At 53.5% G+C, this 24,685-nt stretch overlaps 11 protein-coding genes across 11 annotated transcripts; 4 read left to right on the top strand and 7 right to left on the bottom strand.

Annotated features, from left to right (window-relative positions):
• Window positions 1-858: 858 nt before the first annotated feature.
• On the bottom strand, window positions 859-3,426 carry K437DRAFT_267483 (uncharacterized protein; the record flags this gene model as incomplete). Its single annotated transcript, XM_013388861.1, has 4 exons — window positions 859-963; window positions 1,057-2,022; window positions 2,102-2,503; window positions 2,572-3,426. 4 exons carry the CDS (start codon window positions 3,424-3,426, stop codon window positions 859-861), a joined length of 2,328 nt encoding a protein of 775 aa, XP_013244315.1.
• Window positions 3,427-3,770: 344 nt separating this feature from the next.
• Window positions 3,771-4,475, top strand: K437DRAFT_255361 (uncharacterized protein). The gene has a single exon (XM_013388862.1). The coding sequence runs from the start codon at window positions 4,068-4,070 to the stop codon at window positions 4,359-4,361; it is 294 nt and encodes a 97-aa protein (XP_013244316.1). The 5' UTR covers window positions 3,771-4,067; the 3' UTR covers window positions 4,362-4,475.
• Window positions 4,476-5,084: 609 nt separating this feature from the next.
• K437DRAFT_255363 (uncharacterized protein) lies at window positions 5,085-7,029 on the bottom strand. The gene is made up of 2 exons (XM_013388863.1): window positions 6,968-7,029; window positions 5,085-6,882 (listed from the first exon to the last, which is right to left on the bottom strand). Exons 1-2 carry the CDS (start codon window positions 6,984-6,986, stop codon window positions 5,216-5,218), a joined length of 1,686 nt encoding a protein of 561 aa, XP_013244317.1. The 5' UTR covers window positions 6,987-7,029; the 3' UTR covers window positions 5,085-5,215.
• Window positions 7,030-8,365: 1,336 nt separating this feature from the next.
• Window positions 8,366-9,154, bottom strand: K437DRAFT_79946 (uncharacterized protein). The gene has a single exon (XM_013388864.1). The coding sequence runs from the start codon at window positions 8,940-8,942 to the stop codon at window positions 8,424-8,426; it is 519 nt and encodes a 172-aa protein (XP_013244318.1). The 5' UTR covers window positions 8,943-9,154; the 3' UTR covers window positions 8,366-8,423.
• A 1,293-nt stretch (window positions 9,155-10,447) lies between these two features.
• On the top strand, window positions 10,448-12,843 carry K437DRAFT_273308 (uncharacterized protein). Its single transcript, XM_013388865.1, has 3 exons — window positions 10,448-11,266; window positions 11,332-11,963; window positions 12,035-12,843. Exons 1-3 carry the CDS (start codon window positions 10,855-10,857, stop codon window positions 12,752-12,754), a joined length of 1,764 nt encoding a protein of 587 aa, XP_013244319.1. The 5' UTR covers window positions 10,448-10,854; the 3' UTR covers window positions 12,755-12,843.
• Window positions 12,534-15,926, bottom strand: K437DRAFT_255366 (DNA mismatch repair protein MutL). Its single transcript, XM_013388866.1, has 11 exons — window positions 15,640-15,926; window positions 15,536-15,577; window positions 15,340-15,477; window positions 15,094-15,269; window positions 14,797-15,031; window positions 14,514-14,724; window positions 13,811-14,449; window positions 13,635-13,749; window positions 13,412-13,568; window positions 12,940-13,336; window positions 12,534-12,864 (listed from the first exon to the last, which is right to left on the bottom strand). The coding sequence occupies exons 1-11, from the start codon at window positions 15,766-15,768 to the stop codon at window positions 12,842-12,844; spliced, it is 2,262 nt and encodes a 753-aa protein (XP_013244320.1). The 5' UTR covers window positions 15,769-15,926; the 3' UTR covers window positions 12,534-12,841.
• Window positions 15,927-16,230: 304 nt separating this feature from the next.
• Window positions 16,231-16,980, bottom strand: K437DRAFT_255367 (uncharacterized protein). The gene has a single exon (XM_013388867.1). It carries the CDS (start codon window positions 16,672-16,674, stop codon window positions 16,429-16,431), a length of 246 nt encoding a protein of 81 aa, XP_013244321.1. The 5' UTR covers window positions 16,675-16,980; the 3' UTR covers window positions 16,231-16,428.
• Window positions 16,981-17,385: 405 nt separating this feature from the next.
• K437DRAFT_255369 (cyclin-like protein) lies at window positions 17,386-19,230 on the bottom strand. The gene is made up of 4 exons (XM_013388868.1): window positions 18,959-19,230; window positions 18,652-18,893; window positions 17,763-18,581; window positions 17,386-17,688 (listed from the first exon to the last, which is right to left on the bottom strand). The coding sequence occupies exons 1-4, from the start codon at window positions 19,139-19,141 to the stop codon at window positions 17,430-17,432; spliced, it is 1,503 nt and encodes a 500-aa protein (XP_013244322.1). The 5' UTR covers window positions 19,142-19,230; the 3' UTR covers window positions 17,386-17,429.
• A 94-nt stretch (window positions 19,231-19,324) lies between these two features.
• Window positions 19,325-20,725, top strand: K437DRAFT_245315 (HIT-like protein). The gene is made up of 4 exons (XM_013388869.1): window positions 19,325-19,824; window positions 19,982-20,095; window positions 20,222-20,283; window positions 20,413-20,725. The coding sequence occupies exons 1-4, from the start codon at window positions 19,614-19,616 to the stop codon at window positions 20,689-20,691; spliced, it is 666 nt and encodes a 221-aa protein (XP_013244323.1). The 5' UTR covers window positions 19,325-19,613; the 3' UTR covers window positions 20,692-20,725.
• Window positions 20,726-20,762: 37 nt separating this feature from the next.
• Window positions 20,763-21,617, bottom strand: K437DRAFT_273311 (uncharacterized protein). Its single transcript, XM_013388870.1, has 2 exons — window positions 21,006-21,617; window positions 20,763-20,934 (listed from the first exon to the last, which is right to left on the bottom strand). The coding sequence occupies exons 1-2, from the start codon at window positions 21,529-21,531 to the stop codon at window positions 20,879-20,881; spliced, it is 582 nt and encodes a 193-aa protein (XP_013244324.1). The 5' UTR covers window positions 21,532-21,617; the 3' UTR covers window positions 20,763-20,878.
• A 479-nt stretch (window positions 21,618-22,096) lies between these two features.
• Window positions 22,097-24,502, top strand: K437DRAFT_80167 (uncharacterized protein). Its single transcript, XM_013388871.1, has 2 exons — window positions 22,097-22,577; window positions 22,685-24,502. Exons 1-2 carry the CDS (start codon window positions 22,199-22,201, stop codon window positions 24,415-24,417), a joined length of 2,112 nt encoding a protein of 703 aa, XP_013244325.1. The 5' UTR covers window positions 22,097-22,198; the 3' UTR covers window positions 24,418-24,502.
• Window positions 24,503-24,685: the final 183 nt, after the last annotated feature.

Consider the following 24,685-nt stretch of genomic DNA (forward strand, 5'->3'; position numbering starts at 1 on the left):
TCTCCGCCAGTCAAAGGAGTAGATACACAATCTCAGAGGCTGATGCGCTGATGAGTGATGAGATGAAACAGCTTGCGAGCTGCAGTGGCGTGCAGGAGAGTAAAGAAGGAAAGAAGCATCGCTACGTATGTATCCGCCGTGCGCAAAGAAAACCCTGCTTTCCGACATCAATGCTTTGCCACTCCGCACAGTGGACCGCCGCACCGGGAAGAGCCCCTCTGTAATACCACGAATGACCGCTCTCGTGTTGTTGTTTTTTAAAGGGTACTGCACTGGATGGCCAAAACCCACTCTCTCGCTCGCCAATGCTCACTGGGTGATCTTTCTCCTCGACCTTCCTGTATACCCGGAGCTGCCCTTTGCATTTGGCATTGTAGTTTGCCCCTTCCCTGTGCGGTGAGAGTGGCAAAGCACAGTATTGGAAGGCAACAGGGCTGGCGCACAGGTTGTTACAAAAATGATTAACCGTATGCAACCATCTCCTAGGTTAGGTTCTTGCATAGTCTTCCCAAAACACATTCCTCATCATCCACCCGTCGTTCTTTCGTACCTTTGCTCGTCTCTGCGTGGTTGCAGGCTCGTCCTAGTTCGGCATGATCAGGTCTGAACAATGCAAGGCAACTCGGCAACAGCGCGCCTCACGCCATGGATGGCGTGGATGCTTTCCCAGCGAGCTCTTTAGCCTGCCTGGTATACATAGCGCCAGAATTTAAGATGCCTTTCATCGACGACACTGCCGTCTTCGTTCCTTCTCGTTCGCCATTGGCAAATGTCCGGAAGAATGTTAGAACTCGATGCCTGACTAGTATGAGAAAGTGATACGAGTATGCCATGTGACTGGGCGCCTGATAACGGCTGTCAAGAAATGTAAAGCTTTCTTGTCGAGCCAAACGGGAACGTTGAGCCCGTAGCAGGGCAAGTGATAGTTTCGTCGCCGCTCTTGATGGCGAGGTGCGTGAGGGCCTGGAAGTGTACATAGCGTCCGTTCGCGCGTCAGCAATCGTATCTCCCCTTACTGTCGTGTTCGGACCGAGCCCGCCAGCCGGTTGAACCCACACTAGTAGAATAGACACGCCCGTTCGGCAGGACAAGCGGCGGGTCGTCCTCGTTCATCACCGTGCCCTGTATGCGGCAGATGAGTGTCGAATTCGCATGGTGGCTCCACGGCACTTCCTTCGCGAGCAGGCCCAGGCCGTTTGTGTCGCACACAGGGCAATTAACGTTTCGCCCGTCGTTGAGCTGGCTGCTACATGTGTGCATGTGCGCATGCGAGACAGACGCAGTCGCAGTCGAGGCCGCCGCAAGCGGTCGATTACTTGACGCGTTCGTGGCAGCTGTGACACCCAAAGCGGATACGCCTGAGGTGCCTGGTGGAAAGTGCGCGCTGGCGGTGCCTACATCAGCCTCAGCACCGGTGGCGGCAGCAGAGCGCTGCGAATCTTCGACTTCATCGACAATGACGCCAGCCGCTGGTGGGAACGTGGGAACGAACACCTCCGTTTCGCGAGAGACTGATTCGGCCGCTGCGGTACTCCCATTGGAGTCGCCCTTTCCCTTGCCACCGTTCTCGGCTGCTTGGGGCTTGGTATGGCTGTAGCAAGCGGGCACCTTGAGGGTACTCAAACCTGCGGACAGCGCAATGTGGATCGTCGGCATAGGTGGTAGACTGTGGATCTCCAGCGCGCACGCTCGGAAAGTCTCGCGCAGCGTCAGCCATCTCCCTTCGTGGTACAGGTCCTCATACGTCCATCCACCCGCTCGGCAGGCCAGCAGGCCCATGGCGCGGAAGACAGCAGACTGCAGGCTCAGCGCCAGCTCGTAATCTTCGCGCGCGTCTGCGATCGCTGCCGCTGTCATGCTTGCATCCGTGCCAGACGTCGGTGACGCAGGAGGAACTGGCTGCACGCAGAATGGAATGAGGTGGCGGCGAGCATAAAGGATCGCTTCCTGAAGCGACTCGGGGGTGCTGAGCCGAGCGAGCTCGATGAATTCCTGAAGACGAAGCTCAAACTCCAGGGTGGACTGTAAGCCGACCAGCGCATCGCAAGCAAGGTAGTCAGTGCTCAAATTTCTATCCGGATCTATTTTTGGATCAACGAACCTTGATCTTCTTCAATGCAGCCTTGTTCTCTGCACACCAAGCCAGTGCCGCCGCACAGGTCGATTTGTTCACCTCCCCAGGCACGACCGTTTTGGACGGTGACACAAGCGTCCTCTCGATCCGCTCAATCTCTTGAAAAATGTCGTTGTCGACTAACATGGAGAAATCGACGCCATCATCTATTTTGCTCGTCGAAGAGCGCTTCTGGCTAAGCGCCTTGGATGTCTGCGCATAGCCTTTGCGGAGCATAAAGTCGGAGAGCACTCTGTCGAGCCTTTTCCGAGCAAAATTTTCGTAGGCGGGTGATGAAGTGGACGGGATAGAATGCAGTGACTGAAGATGCGTGATTCGCGCCTGGGCTTGCTTTGTGGTGCTGCTCATCTGGGTGGATAGGGGTGAGAGCTGAATGGAGGAGAACAAATCAGCTACGCCGGGGTAGTCAGGCAAAGAGGCTTTGAGGGCAGTCTCACTTTTCGTTTTAAGCCCCTCAACCGCGTCAACATCGTGTCAATTCCTTGCACAGCGGATTCAGCATCGGCTTTTACCTGCGCTGGGTCGCTCAGCAGTGCTCTGTGTGCCGCGAGTCCACGATCTTGCGGTCTGAGTTCGCGGTCCCGTTCAGCAGCAGGAGTGCTCCCACCAAACGAAGACGATGGGCCGCTTGATCCAGCGGCGGATGCTCGTGACAGAGAGGGAGGTGGCTCGAGCATGGAGACGTCTGCTGAAGCAATATAGACAGACATGGAGACGTCTTCGTCCATGGACACGTCTGCTGTCACCGCCGCGTTCTCCAGCTTCTCGCTCGCTGCACTGACCACGTCCTTCGCTGCCAAGCTTGAGGCTGCAATGAGACGCTTGCGTGTCCCGTTGGCGCTGATCGTGACATTTGGGCTGGCAGACCCTCCCTCCTTGACTTTCTTTTTTGGACTCTTAGACGACTCAATAGCTTCCATAGATTCACTTTCAGCATGTGCCGCCGCTTCCTTAGCAGTGGAAATGTCCACAAAAAGTCCGTCTGCATCGCCGGTGGAAGCGACACCGCCGGCCGCTCCGTCTCTCTCGTTGGCATTGTCCTTATCATTGGATCGCTTGATGACCGCGGAAGGCTGCGCGCCCGACGCCGAGAGCGTCGAGTGGCAGAAATGGAACTCGCGCTCAAACAAGCGCTGCTGAGATCTGAGCTGTCGTCGCAGCTCATCGTAGGGGGAACGCGCGAAAGGCTGCTCGAGAAGGAGGATGCCGTCGAGCGCCAGGGGTTGGCCGCTGGGCGGCACGGTCGCAGTTGCAGCCGCGATGGAGGAGGTCGGCGCTGTTTCCATGCTCATTTTGCGTCGCGGGCAAATCTGTGCGTCAATTGACTTCGAACATAGATCTATGCAGGCTCCTCGATGTGCTCTTCACTTGCAGCCCATGCTCTTCAGTGTTGGCAGCCAGTGCCAACGTGGAGACAAGTGTACCTGCTCTGCTGTTTATGTGGCGCCAAGCCCTTGCTTTCCATCATTTGAATGATTAAACGAGATAGCTGCATGGGCCGACGACGGGTGTCAACGCCGGTTTGAAGTAGGGTTTGCATCGCTCACCTGTGCGGCTAATACGGCAATGGGGTTCCCCAAAAAGTCCCAAGGTTGCGGGTGCTACTGCTACCATCTCATGGTTCCTTCAACGCTCCCATTGATACAGGTTCCGAACAAGTGCGTCCGATCATCGTAGCAACGCATGGTCGTTTCTGTTGGAATCGAACATTCTTTCCGTGATGTTCCAAGTTCACGGCCTGGTCATAGCAGCAGCACTGGCGCTCGTCCGCTTCGACACCAGTGTCAGGGCTCGCCCACAAGCTGCTCACGACGCCCAAGGAACGCAGTAAGAACTCTACAACCTATGTGCCGAAAAGCTCGAGCTTCCGATCGAGGTGTACACCAATGTGCAATGTCTATGCAAGTAATTGGATGGACGAACGACTTCCCGGATGGATACGTCCGCTGATGCCCCCTTGGTCGCTGCAACATCTCGCTGTGCGTCACCATGCTGTCCAACTCGAACAAGGAGTTTATTTTGGGGCACGCAGCTCGACAGCTTTCTCACGTCCTCGGACTTCTACATGCAAACCGGGTTCATGATGATGTCCAAGATGTGTATTGTACTGTACATTCTCAACGCTCGCCTCCCAGCCACCGACTACCAGGTGCTAGCAGATGTCTACGGCCGAAGAGACACGACGTCGTCCAAGGAGAACGAGACGCCCGCAAAGAAGTCATACTAAACTAAATTCGGAACCTGCCTTGATACCTTTGATTGGAAGCTCAAGAAAATGGCAGAGGAGCTGCAGTTGCTAAATTTCGACTAGCTCACCAAGGGTAAAGTCGGCGCTACATGGTGCACCTTGGACATTTCTCGCTTCCTCGTGACCTTCATCTTTAATCTGATCCTTGCACTGCTTGCATCACAGGAACTGCCACTGTTTAGTCTCATATGCCGAGACTAAGGACACATGCACTCCGTCTGCAGGAAAGGGTTACAGGCCAACGTTGCAGTCCTAGCTGATCCACCCATTCCACATCGATTTCCACGCGAATAGGCAGCACCTCGCTTCGTGGACGTACCTGGCGCGTGTAGCCACGCCATTCGGTCTCTTCGGCTCGGAAAACGAGGCGACTGGATGGCTTGAAGCGACGAGCAGGTATGCAAGCTCAACTCGAAATGGCAAATCGAAAACATCAATAGCGTACAGAGCATGCCTTTCATCCTCCTCCCGGCACGTTCTTTACAGGTTTCATGCCTCAGTCAAGCCATTTTTCTCTACGTAATTGGTGCAGCAATACACACATTTGCATCGTAAGTTCAGGACGGAGCGGATCAGATGAGCCAAGTCGGTGACCCTACATGAAAATCTTCCAAATGGTAGCACTGCCTTATCTCTGAGCGCAATAGTTCTTGACATTGCTACAATCGGATTTGCACCCTTGCGCTGTTCTATAGCCTGACCTGATACTACCAAGAAAAAATTGTTTTTAATTATCGACGATATGAAAAGTATGTGGTGATGGGCAGCATCCATATCGCCCAGCTCTGGCAGTTATTGCTCTCGTCAATCGGTGCACTACCCTGGGTAGCCCATTACTTTCCGCGCACCGCCAAGGCCTGCTTGACACGTTCGCACAGTTCTGCAAAGGTAGTTTCCTCTGTGATTGACTTCTCACAGACATCTTGAGTCGCAAGGCAGAGCAGGGCAGCGGAGAGCGCTGCAGAGAAAAGGTGACTCTCGGCTCCCGTCACCGCTCCATCCCGCCATGAGACAGTGAGGCCGATCTTCGTTGTGGTGTGTCCTGTCGCCTTCGCCGTCACATGCGTCATTTCGCCCGTCTTAGTCATGACAGAGTCCTCATCCGCTGCGCAAGAGCCTCTTACGGCAGTGCTTTTCGTCCCTGCCAGCGCTGGGTCTTCGTGCGTCACTTTGAGCCCGACGACGCTGACCATCATACCGGCGCTCCAGCCTGCTGCAACAGCCGACTGCGCGAACCAGACCTGCCGCAGGACGTCTGTCTGCGCGGGCAGCAGGCCGAGATTGCTGAGACATAGGCTATCGAGGTAAGGACTGTTCGAGCGTGCCTTGTCGCGCACAAAGTCCTCCCACCCCGTCGGACTAGGTTTGACCAGTCCATTTGCTGCATTGCGTGTGAAGATGCGGTCATGGAACCTGCGCTTCTTGATGTTCCTCTTCGAATCGGGGATGAACGCAAGCAAACCCATGTAACCTGCTGCACCGCGCCGATCCGCGGGATTCACCAGGTGGTGGTACTTGCGAGTCAGGTAGTACACCTTTGTCGAGCAGATCGAGCGACTGGACTTGTGCCAATTGGCGCTGGCGACGTAGTTGCCTGTCATGATTGGATGTCCAAGTGCAGGGTCGCGAAGAGACATGGGCGTCCCTGTCAGGATCTCTGGTCCCCTGTCGTTCTGCTTTCCATTCGCACTCCCATCTTCGTCGGCCTCGATGACGATCAGAAGCGCCGCAACACAGGCAGTATGCAGCGGGGCATGGATGGTTCGGGTGCCGACCTTCGCTGCGAGCGCTTTCAAACCGTCGACAGTACCTTCGTCGCATTCGATGACGATGACGTCTTCAGGGCAGTCGATTGGCTGCTTTGCGAGGGGCCTGTGGGCAGGCCAGGCTGGCCGTTTGGTGAGGATGCGACCCAGAGCGCGCGGCAGCTTTGGAATCAACAACTCATCGATTAGGGTGCGCATCAGAAGCGGCAGGCGGGGCCTGTGAGAGATTGTGTCCTCGCAACGCGGAGGGAGCCGATCGCTGTTGTCCACGCTCATCTTTCCGGGAAGATCTGTGAAGAGGGAAGCAAAGAGCTGTAGGGTGCTACGGCCATCGCTGATGATGTGATTGATTGCTAAAGCGACGAAACAGTCATCCTTCGATGTGGAAGAAGGTAGAATTCCGACGCTCCAGAGTGGAGCAACGGTGACATTGAACGTCTTGCCCATCGCAAGTGCCCATTTCGTAGCGTCCGTGGCATTATGAGCTGGCTCGCTGATGATTTTGAAAATGTCGATGGGTGATATGACCTGCGCACTTTTCTTGAACTCAGGTTTCCGTGTCAGAATCGCATTGGCCGCACAGCTGAGGAGGGGAAATCGCTGCAACATGTCTCCCACTCGCGGCTGAATGAATGCAAGCGCTGCTGAGGGCGAGCAGGAAAGATAACCCGTCATGACCACGGTGGACGGCTCGCCGCTTTGCGCGATAGAGAGGCCGAGGCGCTCGTGCAAGCCTGCAAGTCAAGACAAAGATGGAATTGGGTAAGTTGTTCAGAACAATTTACGGGCGATCAGCCAGGTGAGCAAGCGAAACCCCACTGAGAGACCTTTGTGTCATATTGCGTCGCTCCTGTTTGAGTTTCTTCGCTGATAATTACCGCTGTCCATCTATGCTGACCACAGAGAGACTGAAGCAAGTGAGTAACGGAAAGCGCTCATGGCGTCTCTATTTATAACCCATCGGCAAGACGTTCATTAGTCACCCGGCCCAAATGAGGAGTTGCATTTACTAGCGACACTAATGCGCGTCAGGTGTCCACACCAAGACAGTGATGCCCTGAGCTATGCTGGATGTCGACTTTGAGTGGATGGAGAATCACAAGATGACAGCCATGAAAGATCAGGCAGGTGCGCACCTCGGTCGCTGCGACTGTGAACAATTTGCCGAAGCCCGAGGCTGCAAAGATAGATTGATTCGTGGCTCTGACAGTTCACAGGGGTCCACGTCCGCCGGCACGCCAGTGTTAGATCTATATATGCGCAATGTGGCGCAGCTCGGCGTTCGGTGATCGGCTCCAACAAAGTCTGGGGTAAAGCAACAAGAGGTCCATGTACGTGGATTTACTCCATGGTGAAAGGAGTTGATCGATTGTCGACAACAGCCAAGAAAATGTGCAGCTTTCGGGCGACCAAATGCAACGAGCCACTTCTGCTCGGACCGCTGGATGGAGTGAGCCTTCCGACCAATATTCAAGCATTACCTGGAAAGACGGGCATCTGCTCTTTGAACGTAGCGACGCTATCTGCCACCCGTATCAAATGGCCTACGGCAATTAGATGGAGCCTGGAAGGAGCCTCTAAACTCCAAAAGAATGAGCGAATAGTGATCTATGTGTGGCACTATAGGAACGAGACACAGAGATCGGGTTTTACAATTATGGTGGCAGGTCATGGTCTGGTAGATTGGAGATCGACATCGAAGCCCAAGTCCTACATCATTCTTCACCCCCCCCCCCTTTCCAACTCCCGCACGGCAAGCCTGATCACCGTCTCTCGCGCTCGGCCTGCCTGCAGTTCCCATTCTGTACAGTCACGGACTTAATTCCATTCCAGCGGTGGGGTGTCTTCACAAAATCGCGTATACCCATTTTTCTTCGGTGGCTTCCAAGTAGCTGATACCTGCACATTTGAAACATTGCGGATCTGCGAATCACAATGGATGTAAGCCCTTTGAAGTAGCCCAGCCGCGCGAAGTTCGACTTTGGTCGCTGCACTTTGACGAAACTTATGCGAATGCACAAAAATATACAAGCTGGCTGCGCATTTCCCTCATTTGGGTCTGCCTTTCGTGCGTTGAACGTGCAGGTCACGGGCTCACAAAGGCAGAACGAGAATTTTGAGGGTATCGCACCTGTCGTGATCGCCCTGCCCAACTTAAGCCCGACAAAAAGCTCGCACTCACAATGGGGAGACTTATTTCTCTCCAGCGTAAAAAGAATGGACGTACAGCATGTAATTGCAAAGCAGGTAGTTAATTACTCAAGGAGACATCTCATTAGTGATCAATGCGTCCTTCTTGTTGAGTTCCACGGTATACCAACTGGAGCTCTATCCCTCCTCGAACCCGCTCTTTCCTTGTTCGACAAGTCAGCCTGACAATATGACAAAAGGCCGTCATTTTCTCCTGTGCTATCTCAATGTCCAGAACGGGATCACCCTGCTCATCAACAGAAGCAAGCAAGCGCAAAGCCACAAACAAGGCGGCAATGAACAGAGGGGCCTGCTTGTCCTTCACCGAGCCCTCGCGCCACGAAACGACGATGCTGATTTTGGTGGTCGCATCTACTTGGTTAGCCACGACATCGACAACGAGCGCATCGCCTACAGGCGACACGTCTTTTGCGAATCGGATGCGTTGCAGCTTGCCGTCTAGCCCTGCTTCCGCATGCGACAGCGACGGCTGGGAGACGGGTAGCAAGCCGAGGTTGCTAATGCCAAAGGATCTGCGGTACGGCTTAGTTGAAAGCGCTTTCGTGTCGCAAAAATCTTCCCAGCCCGTCGAAATTAGTTCCATGCGTCCGTATTCAGCGTTCGTTGTGTATTTCTGCTAAAAATTGGCTTGCTTGGGTGGATCAGGAATATAACCCAGCATCCCCATGCTGCCTGCTGCGAGGCCGCGCTCGGGGGACTTGTGACCTGATTGTGATCCTGTCGCTTCAGATCCCCCACTGCAATAGAACGAATGGATGAGGTCGTCCGTCACCACAGCGTGTTCCCGACATCGTTGCCAGCGATAGGAGGGCGATCTTGGAAAGCCCGCACAGAGAGATGGGAGTGCATGTTACCATGTCAAAGGTCTTGCCATCTGGGCATGACAGCTCCGACGCCTCGTATTTCTCGGTCACGATCAGGAGCGCGGTGACGCAGGCAGTGTGTACGAGCGAATGGATTGTGCGTGTTCCTACGGTCGGAGCGAGCCTCTTCAGTCCTCCCACAATGTCACCGTCGTACGGGACATCGATCAGGATTAAGGGAAAGTGCATTACTTCTGCATGTTGCGACCGATGAGCAAGCCACGCTGCGCGCTTGGTAAACATTTGGTGCAGGAAAGCGGGTAGTTTTGGGACGACGAGTTCCTAGAAGACGGCGTGGATCAGGCGCGACATTGTCGGTGTGTATGGCAACGTCCCCTCGCACCGGGGTGGCATCATAGGCGAGCCATCTTCGCCAGAATCCTCGAAGAGAAGCGAATGAAAGCAGTGCAAAGCGCATCGACTGTAGTTGCCGATTTGATTGACGATCAAAGCGACGAAGCAGCTAATAGGAGAGGAAACAGACGAGTGCATATCCACACGCAATAGAGGGGCTATAGTCAGTCGAAGGGCTTACCCTTCGCTAAAGCCCACTGCAACACTTGCTTGGCCCCCTCAGTCTGTATCTCCACAGTTTCAACCACTTCAACAGGCGACAATTCTCGAAAGCTGTGCTTTAACCCAGGAGACCGAGTGAGATTGTCACCCACGGAACAAGTCAGCAAAGCATACTGTCGGATCAACTTTTTGATCAGTGTAGAGACGACTTTCGCGCTTCTAGAGTAGAACCCGCGAAAAAGTCGACTATTGTGAGGACGGCGGAGGCGCCGCGCTGAGCACACGAGGGTAAATAGCGCTCATACAATCCTGAAATGAGTCACGTCGATCGCAATAGTAAGCTCATTGACCCTTGAGGGGAGAACTCGCTGTTGCTGAGCTCCAGCCGTGTCCTTTCCATGTTGGCGCGGAACTTTGGTGACCGCAACCGCTAAATGAATTCGAGCGCACAAATGAATCCTCTTGCCCAAGAGACTCGCCTTACAAAGTCAGGATAAGTATCCCACTCGACGGCGCTTCAGAGGAAGTTGGATGATTGATGTTTTCAAGGATAGACATCTACGTGCCTGTTCCGAGAGCTATCTGGTCGTTAAGCTCATCACGTGCCAATTACTGCCACCCGCTCTGTGTTCGGCTCATATTCACAGTCGGCTGTCTTATCAACAGATATTCACGTATTCGACCCATTTTACGGCATTTCATGGCATCAAACGCTTCGAGACTTTGAAGTTGAATGTTCATGTATCAGAGCTGCGACTTGCCAACATAGGCAAGTCTGGGAAACAAAGTCTAGTCTTGGCAATTGGCACTCGGCACGCAACCGTGTGTCAGCTCGCTCGTCCATGACTGATATTCGTTATTCATCACGGATCGCCAAAGCGCAGGCGTCAGCAGTGACTTCCAGGTCTAAGGCCGGAACGCACCGCCCATAGACCTTGCCTATAACAGCAACGAGATGGGGTGGGGCAGTCTTTAAGTATGGTACGTGTGCATAGCACGTTTGATTTGCCGCAACTTTGCCCCTATGGAGGCCTTTGGCGAGATAATCGAATGAAAGGCCTTTAAACCCCTGAAATATTATCGCTACTGCAAGAGCAAGTTTCAGCAGGTCCCACCATGACAGGCCTCCACATCGGCGGCAGCATCTTGCCAGCCGGCATCGACATCGACATCACATCAACAGTCAATGATATCCTTCTCCACAGCAGTCGACCTCCGCACGGTGCGGAAAAGTCTCCGAGCGTCTTCGCGCAATATCTGTCACAGCGGGCGGAGTTGGCGCGGGAAGCGGTACCTACGCTGCTCAACCGCTCACGCCAGGCGCAAGTGGATCAAGCAAGCATATCCAGTGCTCTCAAGGTACCGGAAGTTTTCGACGAGAGGGCTCGGCTGTACATCAAAGTGGACTGTCGCCGAGCGTACTTCCCTGGACAGACGGTAGAGGCAATTCTTGCGGTCGATCAGGAATGGCTGGAAGCTGGACCGCCAGCCCTCGATGGCTTCTCTGAGGTCACGGTCACTTTCGAAGGTGAGGCCTTCAACCTTTTCGGTCTTAGCTATGGGAGTTCACGGATACTTGTGGTTCGGTGACAGGCAGGGTATCGTCGTATGGAGTCGAGAACGTTACCACAAATACTGTCAAGCACGAGGATAATCCACTCTTTGAAGAGTCGTATTCCCTCAAACCCTACGTCGGATCATCTTCTTTAATCCGGACCTCGACTGTCAACGGTGAAAGCATCACAGGCCTCTCTCTCACACCAGTCGAAAATGTCGATGCTTTCCATCCAAGTAGGTCGTCTCGACTCAAAGCCTGGCATCTACGGGCTGTTTTCCCAGAAGCAGTGCACGCTTCTCGCATGGTCGGCAACAAGAACTTATTCACAAAGCGCAAGGAAACCCGCGCCATACTTCTTCCTCCGTCATTTCGTGATGATTGCATAGGCGGCTCCAGTAGTCGCAATGGTCAAAATTCGGTGGTATACCGCATATCTCTCAAAGGGAAACGAATCAAGAAGGGGAAGGCACCCAGCTTTCTCGCCGTGCCTCTTCTATTCCTACCGTTAGCAATTGCGCCACCGCCAGCGTTGACGCTGGTCGACCTGCCAGCATACTCGTACGATGCCAGGTCTGAAGCAGAGAACGAAAAACGATTTGTGACGTTGACATGTCGTGAAAAGATTCGAAAAGGCATTGTCTTGGACAAAGCGATCGTCACAGCCAAGGTGAGCTTTCTTTCCCAAGGCTTGGGGTCTCAAATCTCGACATTCTCCTTACATTCCTTTCTTATCGGAAGGTGATCATGCCCCGACCTGTGCATGTTCCTTCAGCTTGGGCTTTTCCTTTCAGCATATTATGCAGCATCTCCTCCAAAGACCCGAAAGATTTAGACGATGGCGGATCGATATCTCTCCCAACACTCCCACTATCGGGGGCACGTGACAGCTTTCCAGCGCTCAGCTTCAAGCGCGTGGAGACATCCAAGGCTGACTGGGCGGAGGAAATCGCCACGACGGTGTACGATTGCGACACCAAGTGGGACGACGGCCATCTGCGGGATCGAGTGACGGAACAGGTACAAGACATTGAGGCGCATGGCTGGTCCAAGCCTGGTATGGACCAGGACACCGGGAGATGGACACGTCGTGCGCGGCTCGTTGGCACCGTGAAGAACAGCATGCCTCCGCCGGTACATACATCTTCCCTCATCGTTGAGTACCAACTCCACTTCTCCTGGAAGCTCAGTTCAGCCGTCAAAATGAATGGCTTCGTGACGAATTGGCTGTCAAGCTCAGGTATTGGCCCCGAAACCTTGCATGCAAGCGAAGGGGCAACTCGAATTGCTCTCGGTAGTGATTATGCGTCGCTCCGAGCTGTCGCAGACCCTATTTTGGGACCGCCAGCGCAGCCCACTGCACATCTGGCGGATGACCTGCCAGCGTACGACTTTGGCTCGCAGCCAAATACCAGCGCTCGGCCCTTCCCTAATGATCCCAAGCCCTCCTCGTGTTGCTGAATTCCCTGGTCTAACTCCAAGCTGGATTGCTTAATCTACAAAATTTGTGGAATGTTGTATGTACTATCATGCTGGTAACAACGCTCTTTAGCATCTCTCGAAGACGCGATCTGGAAACAGGTATGATCGCAGTTGGTCAGTTTGACTGAAGGCTTCGCAGGCGCGGACAATAATTCTTGACTCACACAAGTCGGACATTGCAGCTACTTGGAAAACTGCCCTACGTTGCACCGACGTAGAAGGTTTGTACGAGCCCCGCTTGCTGTTCATGTTTGCAAACCATGCGTGCTCGATGTTCCATTTCTGCGACTCTTCCTCTGCAGCATTTGCGTCGGTGAGAGGTGCAGGCACGCAGGCAAAAGCAAGCTCACGAGCGATGCCCCCCAGACAGCGCTTCTCTTCCTGCCAATCAACTTGTGGACCGAGGCGCATGAATAAGCGGGGCAAGTTTTCGAGGGGAAAAGCGAAGTGTTTTGGTAGCAGAGAAGGCATGGCCATGAGCTCTCCAGTCTCCTCGTCAATTTTGATTCCATAGTACTCTTGCAGCATCTCTGACTTGGCAGTCACGAGCGCATATATCTTCTGCCGGACCAAACGAGAAAGAGACCACGTCAGCATCTCCTTCCTTAATCTTGCTACAGTCGTAGAGACACTGACATTCGCAGTCGAGTCGCGTTCTAAGCCGCTGCGTCCAAAGTCTTCGTCGTTGTCCAAGCCTGTCGCGATCAGCTCCTCCAGACTGATCCGTGGTTCGAGCGCAATGCTTTCCAAGTTACCGAACTGGCGGATGATCAGCTGATAAGCAAAGTCTTCGCTGCCAAAGTGAGACACGAATCAGCAATGTAGATACGTTTGTAGGGGATATCAGCTTCACTCTCACATGATCAATGCATGGTTGATCAAGTACAGCTTCGTCAAATGTTGGACGAGAGACAGCCCACGACTCAGATCGACAGAGCCGACATAGGTGTGATTCTGAATAATTTCAGTGAATTCTGAAGCCGACGTGTCTTTCAGTAAATGCTCACCAAGTCACCGCCATGATGGAGCACCTACCAGCATGCTTTTCGGTGAGGATTTCGGACCTGAGCTCGGCAATAGATTTCAGAGAACACTCGCTCTGCTGAACTTTGCCCGAGCGTGATGAGCCTTGCACCAGTGCTGGGCGCTGTGCAAAACTTGGCACAGAATGTGGTAGAGTCTCCTCCGAGTTGGACACTTCGCCCGGCTCCTGAACTTCTTCGTGATCATCTTCGAATCGACTCTTTGCGCCTGCTTGCAGAGTAGTTACCTGCTCGACCAAATGTGAGTCGAGCGTTTGAGTGTTCGAGTCTGTCCGAACCGAATGTCGAGGATACCCTTTCTGTGTTGACAGATTGCCGTTGGACCTCGATCGGACTTGTGGGCGGCTCAGGTATGGTTGCTCTGCGCCAGGAAGTAGTATCTGAGAGAATTGGAATGTTCTGCTTTGGTTTGCGCCGACCAAGCAACTCTGCAAGTGACTGCAGATAGCATCAACGATATCATCTTCATCGAGGAAATGCACTTCCCGCTTCGTGGGATGAACGTTGACGTCAACCCTCTCCGGTGCGATTTCGAGGCTGATATAGAGCCAAGGATGCCCGCCTTTCGGAAGCAATGTAGAGTAGAGCGCCTCGGTTGCTTTGCGTAAGCTTGGGCAGTCCACCAAACGATCTAGATTCAAGCATCGAGTGTTTTCAAAGACCGTCGTCCTGGAAAGCTTGCGCAAGATACTCACGGTTAATGAAGCACAGCATTGTGAGCTTCTTGGCCGACCAGTTCGCACCGCTGACCCAGCCTTCCACAGAAAAGCCCAGCGCATCGTTCCGGTGCGGCTTGAGGCGTACCAACTCGCGGGCGATGCCTTGACCATGGAGCAGCTTGATTGTATCAAAGGTCGTATTGTCGGGGCTAGCAGAAGTGCTGAGGTCGGTCATGTTATTGCTTGCCTGGATACACAGCCTCCGGGTCAACACGTTGCGAAAAACTTGGCCCGCCTTAAAGCCCCTAACTTCGCTCACCCGCTTGCACATGAAGCCAACCCCACGGCCTCCGAAATGCACTGCGTACCGCCCGATAACATCCAAACATCGATTATACTCTTCTGATGAGCTGCCCAGTGCTCGACACCGCTGAGGTGAATTGTAAAACAAATCCTCAGCGGTGATGGTTGTACCGTCAGTAGCTGCGCAGACTTTGGGGGCTGCGGACTGCCCTGGCTTGGCAGGCACCATGGCGCCTTCAGAATAGTATGCCCTGCGGACGTGAGACATCAGCTGAGATTTTCACAGTAAATCTTTGCTAGTGGTACACCTCACTTGTAGCCTACGTTCGAGTCTTTCGTTTTGGTCACGACATTCATACTCGCCGTGATGTAGCTGACACTCGCGAGGGCTTCACCCCGGAACCCAAATGTCGTCATCTTCGATAGGTCAGAGAAGTCTCGCAGCTTTGACGTGGTGAATCGTTCGCACAAAAGTGGGAGGTCTTCGCTCTGCAGGATTGACGCAAAGAGAAGTTTAACCATTAGATGAACAGGATATCGAAACGAGGCAAAGACCCACACGAATACCGTGCCCATTGTCTTGTATCTGCAGCATTTTGATACCGCCATCTTTAAGCACCACCCTGATGACCGTGGCACCAGCATCCAAGCTGTTCTCAACGAGCTCTTTGAGTGCATTTGAGGGTCTTTGAATGATCTGTAAAAGGCACGGCTTCAGCGTAAGGCCAGTTTATACTCTCGAATGCATCACCTACTTCTCCAGCTGCAATCTTGTTCACTACGGACTCGTCTAGGCGCTATTGAGATTCTGGAGTCAGCTTCAAAAGACATCGGATCTCTCAGAATGCGAACGACCCACTAGAATAGCCTTAGGCACTAGTGAGGCAATTTCCCGCTCATGGCGGTCAACATCTTCCAGCTCGTCTTGCGGTTGATCTTGATCCGTGTCTGACGGCGGGCCGTCTCCTTCATCGTCGTCTGGGGTCATTTCAGGCCAAGCCAACAGTGATCAAATTTCCGGAGCAACTCAACGGTGATTGTTGCACATTGTAAGTTTGACCTCAACGCTGCCCAAATGTCATTGTCACATGCTTCATCCTGAACGGGTTTTCAACTTCAACCCCGTCACATCACGATGGCGTCCATGTGCATGTCCTATTTGGTGGAAAGAGCTTGAATCGCGTCACGTGCAACGTGAGTGCGCGCATGGGATAAGTCTAGGATGAGTCGACTACTAAAGTATATATTCACCCTACAAGGCCAGAAGGCCCCCGATATTCCAAAATGCATGAAAGGAAAAGGGACCGAAAATGGTGGATTTTTCCCACATTTTAGTAACTTTACCCCCGACTGCTCGAATGGGTAAAGACTCTTTTGGCTGGAGGATGGATTAATCTGATATCCTTCACAGCCCAATTGATGTCACACCGCCCACGAACTATGAAATCGTCCCAAGTGGAGACATCTTTGTCTCATCTTCATTCCTTCTTTCTGACGGGTCACGCATTTGGGATCTTTCCCTCCCTCTGACCATGTCTCTGATGAGGTGTCGTTTTGTTAAGTCGCAACCTTTGACGAGTCATTACATGGTCGCAGTCTCGCCCCTCTCCACTATGGAACTCAGTCTCTACACTCGCTGACTCGCTTTTCAAGGCCCCGGCGACGGGATGGCGCTAGAGTGGGGTGTCGCCGATGGACATTGAAGCGTGTATTGAGGGTGACTCCTGGAGAGGCCGCCTCCGCTCATGCCTGGGGCCTGCGTGATGCGACGTGGGCCGACAGAAGCAGACGCGGTGGCGGTGGCAGCGCCCAAGGCCTGGGCGCAGGAGAACGAGATCGGGTAACAACGAGCGTTGAAGGAGGCTAGGTCCCGGTGCCGACGCGAGGGCGACATGAGTGGCCATGCGGGGATGCCCGTCTCATCGTATGAAAATATCTGTGATATGACAAGCTGCACAATTCAAACGAGACGCTGCTTGACCCAGCAATTTGTGGAAGGAAGTGAAGAATAGACGTAGGGGTATGGTTGCTCCCACAGGGCACAGGTGCGAGTATCAAGGGCTGGGGCTTGCATGTTGTGAATCGGCGAGGCACGCTCTTGGGGAGCTTGAGTTTAAGGAGAGCGCAGATTTGGCAGGGTCTTTTCGTTGAACCTATGGCCAGTCATCACCTGTGCACTAGCAACTACTTTAGTGTAGACCAGCGTGTTCTGGCCACCGAGAAGGAATTGAAAGCCTTGTGGTTCTTGTGGATGGAGAACTTTCGTGGAAGAGGATTCCCTCAAGGAGGGGCAGTAGTACTCCCTCGGCAAATCGGCCAGTGTTGCCCATCGACGACTTTCACAGTTCACTGCACGGCTTCTGTTTACCAGCTCGAGTTCATCAGCCACAGCTCCGCAGTTCTCGCGTGCTGACTCGAACAAGTGGCGAGTGGGAACCATGTGGATCTGTGATGCGCCTCTAGAGTCTAGTGACGCTGCGCAAGTGTGCGGCAGCGGCGCAACTCACAAGGCCTCCGAACTGACTGCACGGCTAAAGGGAGGAATCTGTCTGCGCTATGCGCATGGCTCTCAGGACAGTCTAAACATGACCGCCCAGAGAGGCTAGTATGATAGAATTCTTCGAAAGTTTACAACGCATTTTCCTGTATTCATGCGCTCTCGCCATTCTCCAACTTCTGTTTCTTGGCAATGGCATTCCCAAAAAGGCCGCCACCGCGGTTGGGCGCGTTGGTATCGCCTTTGAAATCGTCCGCGAAGGGGTCTGCCAACGAACATGTCCCTGCTTTAGACCCATGCGGTCCTGCAGCACCAGCAGAGTTAGAGATGCTTGCGCTCGCGCTGTCATGCGCCTTCCTCTTTCGCCGTTGAGTAGCAGCGGCTTCGCGGTAGGCTTCTGCCTTAATGTTTCTGGCGGGGACAATCGTAACAGGGTTCGGATTCGTTTACGATCAAATCAGGCCATAATTCTAATTTGCACTCACAATTTAGTGCCAGGGATGTTGACCGGATCTTGACACAATTTCAACCTTCTGTCAATGTCCTTGACCGTGTCCGCTTTGATATCCGCTTTGTTCTGCTCCATCTTGGTAATCATGCCATCCACTCGAGTTGCAATGGCTTCAAGTTCCTCAAAGCTGACTCTCAGGGGCACATCTTCTACGTCGTCGCCCAGCTGTTTTTCCATCGGATGAGGCCCATCTCCATTGCAGTTCTTGTCGCCCGATCTCCCCTTGGCGGTAGAGTCTGAATGGCTGCGCTCGCCCACGCCGCTTCCCTTCTCTTGCCCTTCCGCAAGCACAGCATTTCCTTCCTGCCAACGCTTCCTCTCTTCCCTCTCTCGCCGTCTCATGTCTCTCGCCCTCGCCTGCAACCCGTCAAACCATTCCCTGCACGCCTGCTTGCCTTTGTCGCTCGCCACGCCCGACCTGCGCACGCATGCATATGCGATTTGCGCCGGCGCAAAGAGCAGCTCTGCATCTGTAAGGCGCGAGGTGGAAGCGTGGAGGCGTGCTTCCTTTGAGAGCACTTCGTCTACTGCTGCCGCTGTGGCAGCAGTTGCGTCGCGTTGCTGAGAGGTGTACGCTATCTCAAGGAGGAGCCCCGTTAAGGAACGGTGTACCCCGTGAACAGAGAATTCGAAGTCAAGCGCCCGAGAAATTGGGAATTCGAGATCAATGATCGCCTTACGAATTTCTTCTATCGCTGCTGGCGTTGTGTTCTTGCCAGCAATGCGCTGCGAGAATGATCCCAGCGAGATCGGGTAATTCTCCGTCTTCGTTGCGAGATAGATGCATGTGAGCCTGTATAGGAGAAAGGGATCGGTGAATGAGGCATGGAGCCGACCGTGTAGCCCGACCTCTAGGACCTCACATGATGTTCTTTGGATGATAGTCCAAGGGCGTATTGCGGAGGTAAAACCGTTTCATATATGTCGTTGCTGAAGCTTCCACCAATTCCGGAAGCTTGAAGGCACGAGTCAGACCAGGTATTTTGAGCATGTAGAATATGATGAGCGCCTGCTGCTCTTCGAGAGAAGGAAGCTCCTGCTCCACTTGAGCTGCAGAAGTCAATGCTACAGGCGGTGGCACCGTGTCTGATGGCAGAACGGCATCCTAGATGGAGGAATGTGATCAGCCGACTCCCCGTAGCAGAGCTTGCTGAAAGCTGAATTCCTCACTTCCTCGGCCTTCCAGGCCTTCAGGACTCGCAACTTGGTTGCGTCACTGCTAGCTTTGCGTAGATCGTGCAGCTGTCGAGTGGTGAAGTGCCACTTCCTAGCTTGACTGGATTGCTCGTACGCCAAGTGCGGTTGAGGCAGTGGCCCTTGAGGCACCGAAGGAATCGAAATTTGGTCTAGCATGATACCGATTCATGCGGTAGAAACACAAGACCAATGCAGGCAAGCGCCTTTTATTGTATTGAAGACGTGGGGGAGTGCAGGTATAGTCCAGATCATTTTGAGTGCTGTTTGAGATCCGATGTCAGATATAATTGAACATGCTCCACGTGTCTGAGCTGCCATTATCGAAAACAAACGGCCTGATTGCTCAGTCTCCCTCTCGCCTCGTCCTCAAATTTACAACCTTCTTCAGCATCTTGATTGCTCCAGAATCTTACAGCCGACGCTACGCTAACAACCTCATCGCTGTCCTGCGTCACCTACACCTGGTGCATTGTCTTTAGTTTACGAGAGATCGCGAAAGACGCAGCTCTGTCCCTGCGATGAACTGATCCTATCGAGCCAAGTCCACCCGACAAGTTCTACTGTGGTAGCAAGAGACCATCAAGTTCGCGGTCAACCCTCCATTGACTGCTCCTTTCTGGTCGACCCAATGACTCACTTCACACTGTCAGCATTTCGAACAGATCTGGATGCTTCCTTCCCCGTATCTGTTTCCTCCCACGATCTGAAATATGCAAAGGAGATGCATTCCGACAGCTCGTGCACATTCTGCGCCATCATAGCGCATAAACAAGCCGCTCATGTTCTGTTCGAGGACGAATACACTATGGCATTTCTTGATATCTTGCCATTAAGACGCGGTGCGTTCGTGTCTGACGGCCTACCCGCTTCGCAATGGCCACTCATTGGGCTGGACCCATCTGGACGGTACAACAGACGACTGATGCGCGATCCCGTCACTTATTTCTTCCCTTTATCTTCACTTTATTGGACGTGGTCATCCACTTCATGATAAAGGTCACACACTTGTTGTGCCAAAAGCCCACTTTGCGACCATCTCTGACCTACCGCCAATACATGCAGCTCGCTTGGCGCAAAGCGTGACACGTCTCTCGCGTGCTATTTCGAGAGGTGAGTACCTACGGATCCAAGAGCGAGACAATATGTTGTGGCTCGCAGACTGCGCTCCCGTCGAAAGGCTCGTGCGACTGCTAACCAAGGCCTTTCCGACCCTTGTCTCCGCCTTCTCATTTTCAGCATTGGAAGATCCACGCTTGCAAGTTATTACGAATCAAGTATATGCGCAAGTTGTACCGCACGTGAGTTGATTGTCACGGCAGACCCACACCTTCATCTTGGCAGTCCTTGTTCAGCTGTGAACCTCCGTTGGCATACGACAGCCTAACAAAAAACCCTCTCTTGTCGCATGGTGTTTAATCGCTTGCCAGGTCCATTACCACGTTGTCCCGGCGCCGCCACTCTCCAACTCTTTCCCTGCACAGGCCCTATCTGACTCCTCGTCATCAGCTGCGGACCACAACTGGGGCTCTCCTCCGAGAGCTGCACCGATGCGCAACCTCAATGCGCTATGGGCATCAATAGGCCATGGCCGAACAGAGTTGGATGATGATGATGCTACTGAACTTGTGCGACGAATCCGAAACGCTGTTGACACAGATAACGAATTCCAGGCTGCGACTCTCGCAGCTGAAAAGACCAAATTGTAGCCTCAGTACTCTATCGTAGTTGCTTCTCCCTGAGCCTTAAGCAGAAGTCTGGACAATGGTTGATTGAGGGGGCCATTGAGAGTCATGAATAGTCATGCAGTTTGCATCATAGCTGTCATCTGGTACACTTTTCCGAGTCCATCCATCCTCTACTACGATACCAGCACCGTTGCGTTGATGCAATACATTACGCCTTCTTGCCGTTGATTGCGAGGAGCTCAACTTCAAAGTTCAGTGTGGAGTCTATAGGTGGAGGGGGCCAATCGAATCAACTGTCAACGGTAGTCCCGAAATTTGTGAAGTTCATCACTCACTAGGCGGAATGATAGGGGGGTACCCGCCGGCACCGTAAGCGAAGTCCGGCGAGCAAATCAGGTTGGCCTTCTCGCCCAGGCTGAGCTGAGGCACACCCTCGTCCCAGCCCTTGATGACCTGGCCAACGCCGATGACCGTCTCGAACGGCCTGCCGCGGTCGCGCGAGCTGTCAAACTTGTTTCCGTTTGATAGAGTTCCGACATAGTGCATGCTAACCTTGTCGCCCTTCTTAGGGAACGAGGCGTTGTCGCCCGGGGAGATGCGCTCGATTTGGACACCCTGTTTTCCGAGAGCATGGCGCGTAGACGAGAACAGACGTGTGCATTGCAAGGATAGAGAGAGGTAACACGGAGATTTTGATGGAAATATGTGGTGGTAAGGCAGAGGTGAGGTTGGACGAGGTCGGAGAGCATGCAAAGGGCGAAGGGCGGTGAGTATTTGCGTTTGGGTACACCCCTTGCCCGCTGCGCCGGAAGCTGGGAGCTGCAGGAGACGTAGGGAGGAGAAGGGAGATGTGCTCACCATGATTGCTAAGACGTGTGGAGAGTAATGCGAAGTGTGATCACAACAATGTCAGATGATGAGTCTGCACTGAGACATAAGGATGTTCGTGAAGGCAAGGATTGTAGGAGAGGTGTGTGCAGCCCCCCGTCGTTTATAACAACAAATCTTCGTTCGGCGTTGTTGTTGCTGAAGAGAAGCACTGAAGAAACAGGCACTGCAAGGCGCAGGCAGGCGAGGTGCGACGCTCGAGCCACTCATGCGATGTTGGGACAAACGCGCACGGGCCCTCAGTTTTTTCGCGCTCGACTTCTTATTCGGTGCAATAAATATGGCGTCAGTCTGCACGTGACGGTTGTCTGCTTTGCCCTTTCGGTGCCGACCAGCCGCGTCCCAGACTCGTCTCGTCGTCCAGCATCCCGAAAATGGTGCATGTTTGTGAACACAGGAGCACGACCATGACAACCGTGGCAGGGAGCGTGACATGTGGGAGTATGTGCTCTAGGGGAAAAGAAGAATCGCACGCAAGATTTATTCAGGGGTGCGGTCTTCCGCGCAGATGCGACCGTGGCTGCTCCCCGTGTATTCAACTGGCGGCGCTTCGCCATTGGCTCCCGAACCCTTTAGCAACGGAAGATAAGCTTTTGATATCCAAGTCACCTTTTCCAGCGGGGAGGTGATTCGAACAGCCATGGCGCTCATGGGGGACCCTGTGTCAAATATACAGGATCGCAAGGACAAAGGAATCTATCCGCCTCCGTCTGCGGTGTCTCCGCGCTACTCTAGCAAAGCGTGGCCTCCAGAATACGGTAGTGATCAAGAAGACCAGGAGAAAGAAGACCTTGAAGACGAAGGGGAAGGCACATCATATTTTTCCAGCAAATGCCGTGGCGGATACACATTTGTGCCTGCTGGCGGTGAAGTAGAGGGTCCAGTTGAACGTACCGCGAGCAGAGAGAGGGAGAGCTACGATGGTGTCGGTCGAGATGACTTCCCTGTTATGGAGCGAAAAGGCTGTAGCGTGCTTGCCGACTCAAGAGAGGCATGGGTGCAGGATGTAGAACAGCTGTGTAAGTCTAGTCCAGATTAAGCATAAGTATGTGCAATGCCTGTCATGAATACCCCACGCTTGGTTTTGCACGAATATCTCATCTGGCCTTTCACATGCCCATTCTAGATTCATTCGTTCTCTCCGAGCGACCGATCCTCCCGCCCTCCATATCGCTACGTTTCACTTTCCACCGTGGTCCGCTAACGCCAGAGGACGGAGACTTAATGGAGCTTCCATTCGATCAAAAGTCAACAGAATTATTCTCCTTCACCGTTCCAGTACACTTGCCTGCTCAGAGCATCAACGTCAACACGAGAGGAGGGCAAATTCTCATTGATGTGAACGCATCTGTCTCCAATAACATGTCCAAAAGCATTATCGATACCACCAGAAGTCAAATCGTAACGGAATTTGACGCCCTACCCCCCGGCTCACAGCTACGAGCAGTGCAAGACACCGTACCTTGTTACCGCTCTGCACCCTGGCTGAAAGGTGCGCTCAAGTACAGTGGCGCGCGGCAATCGCACAATGCGCGTACCATCGAGTCGACAGATGCATCTGTGGGGATACGCGCGTTGCTGGCATCGGGCCGAGCATCTGGTGCGATGGATATCGAGACTGGTTTACCGATCGTACAACCCGCCGCACATGCAGCAGCAGCGCAGATTGAAGATGCTGCCGCCAACGGAAATGGCAGAGGGGCTGGAAGGAGGCTCGCGAACGTTAAAGCGCCAAAGAAGATCATCGAAGAATGGAATGCTACGCGTGCCAAGGGCTTACGAGAACCATGGCGCGGCCCTCCACTGCGCCCAAGTCGAGACGGTAGCTCCTGTGATGACGACGCTCACTTACCGTCCAGTACAGATGGATTTCTAGAAGATCCTCCCAAGATTCGCAGCGCACTTTATCGTTCACTCTCCGATTTCATTCGCGAGGAAGCGCACCTTGCAAGTGCCAAGATAATGCTCTTTGAGCACCTACCATACGGCTGGGATCTCGATGCGCTTTCCAAATCCGTCCAAACACTCATCAATACCGCAAATGCCCCCGGTACTGTTCCGCCGACCTCCGCCGCGCCTCTACATCCTCGCATAGCCAGAGTGCGAATCACCTACGAGCGTATTCCGCCTTGGCTGGATCTACAAGTTCGTCATACACGCGAGTGGCTGCCCTTTTGGGGAGGCGGTCTGCCGGTCAATGCAGGCGTCAGCTTAGCGGGAGCGCAAAGCTGGGTCATGGCGTGCTTCGCGGCTGCATTTGCGGGTGGGATCTTTGCGCTCGTTTCATTTGGCTCATCATCGCCATCGTGGCATGGGAACTCTCCAAGCCCAGGTGCACCATCCCAGATGGCGAGCAGTGCTGGCAACATCAATGCCACACTAGCATGGACTGCCTTACTCCTGGCGATCGTCAGCGGCGCCATCGGTGTGTACACAATGATCCAGATAGCGCACGTAAGGGCGAGCGATACGATCTTGATGGCCCATGCGCTCAAGTCCTGGCGGCATACGGGCTTACCAGCCTCATACAGTCGGAATGAGGTCGTCCGTGAGATGCAAGAGCGGCACGCAAGCGCAGTTGATGCGCGCAGCGCAGGTGACGAGCGTGGGAATATTGCCCCGCTGACCCTGGCTCGCCGTCCAGATGGGTGGTACGTCCTCGCTGCCGGGCTACGCGAAGGTGACTGGCTTGGCGCGCACAAGGATTGGCTACTTGAAGCAGTGCGTCTCAAGAAAAGTGGCGATCTCAGCGCTGATTTCCTGGAGAATAGTAGAGACGGGCCGGGTGCTTTCGAGCGGGCAGATGAGCAATTGGCGCAAATGACTGAAGTCAGGGAAGACACTTGGACTGGCTTGTGAGCCTATTGCGCTCATATAGATTATGATCTGTTGTACACGTGTGACTGAGGAGCAGGGCTGTAATATTGTCACGAGTTAATGGGCGTACTCGTGTCATTGAAAATGCTAAAGATAAGTTTCGAATGGATGCGCTCATCTCGGATGGATCGAGTATGGCCATGGCCCCAGCTCAAGCTGCAGCTGCAGCCGGACGGACAGCCGATTTTCTGCGAGTCGAACTGATGGGCTGCATGACAGCAGACGATCGTGGTCTGCCCGTGACGGCTCT

This window comes from Tilletiaria anomala (assembly GCF_000711695.1).
Source record: "Tilletiaria anomala UBC 951 chromosome Unknown K437scaffold_22, whole genome shotgun sequence".
NCBI lineage: Eukaryota > Fungi > Basidiomycota > Exobasidiomycetes > Georgefischeriales > Tilletiariaceae > Tilletiaria > Tilletiaria anomala.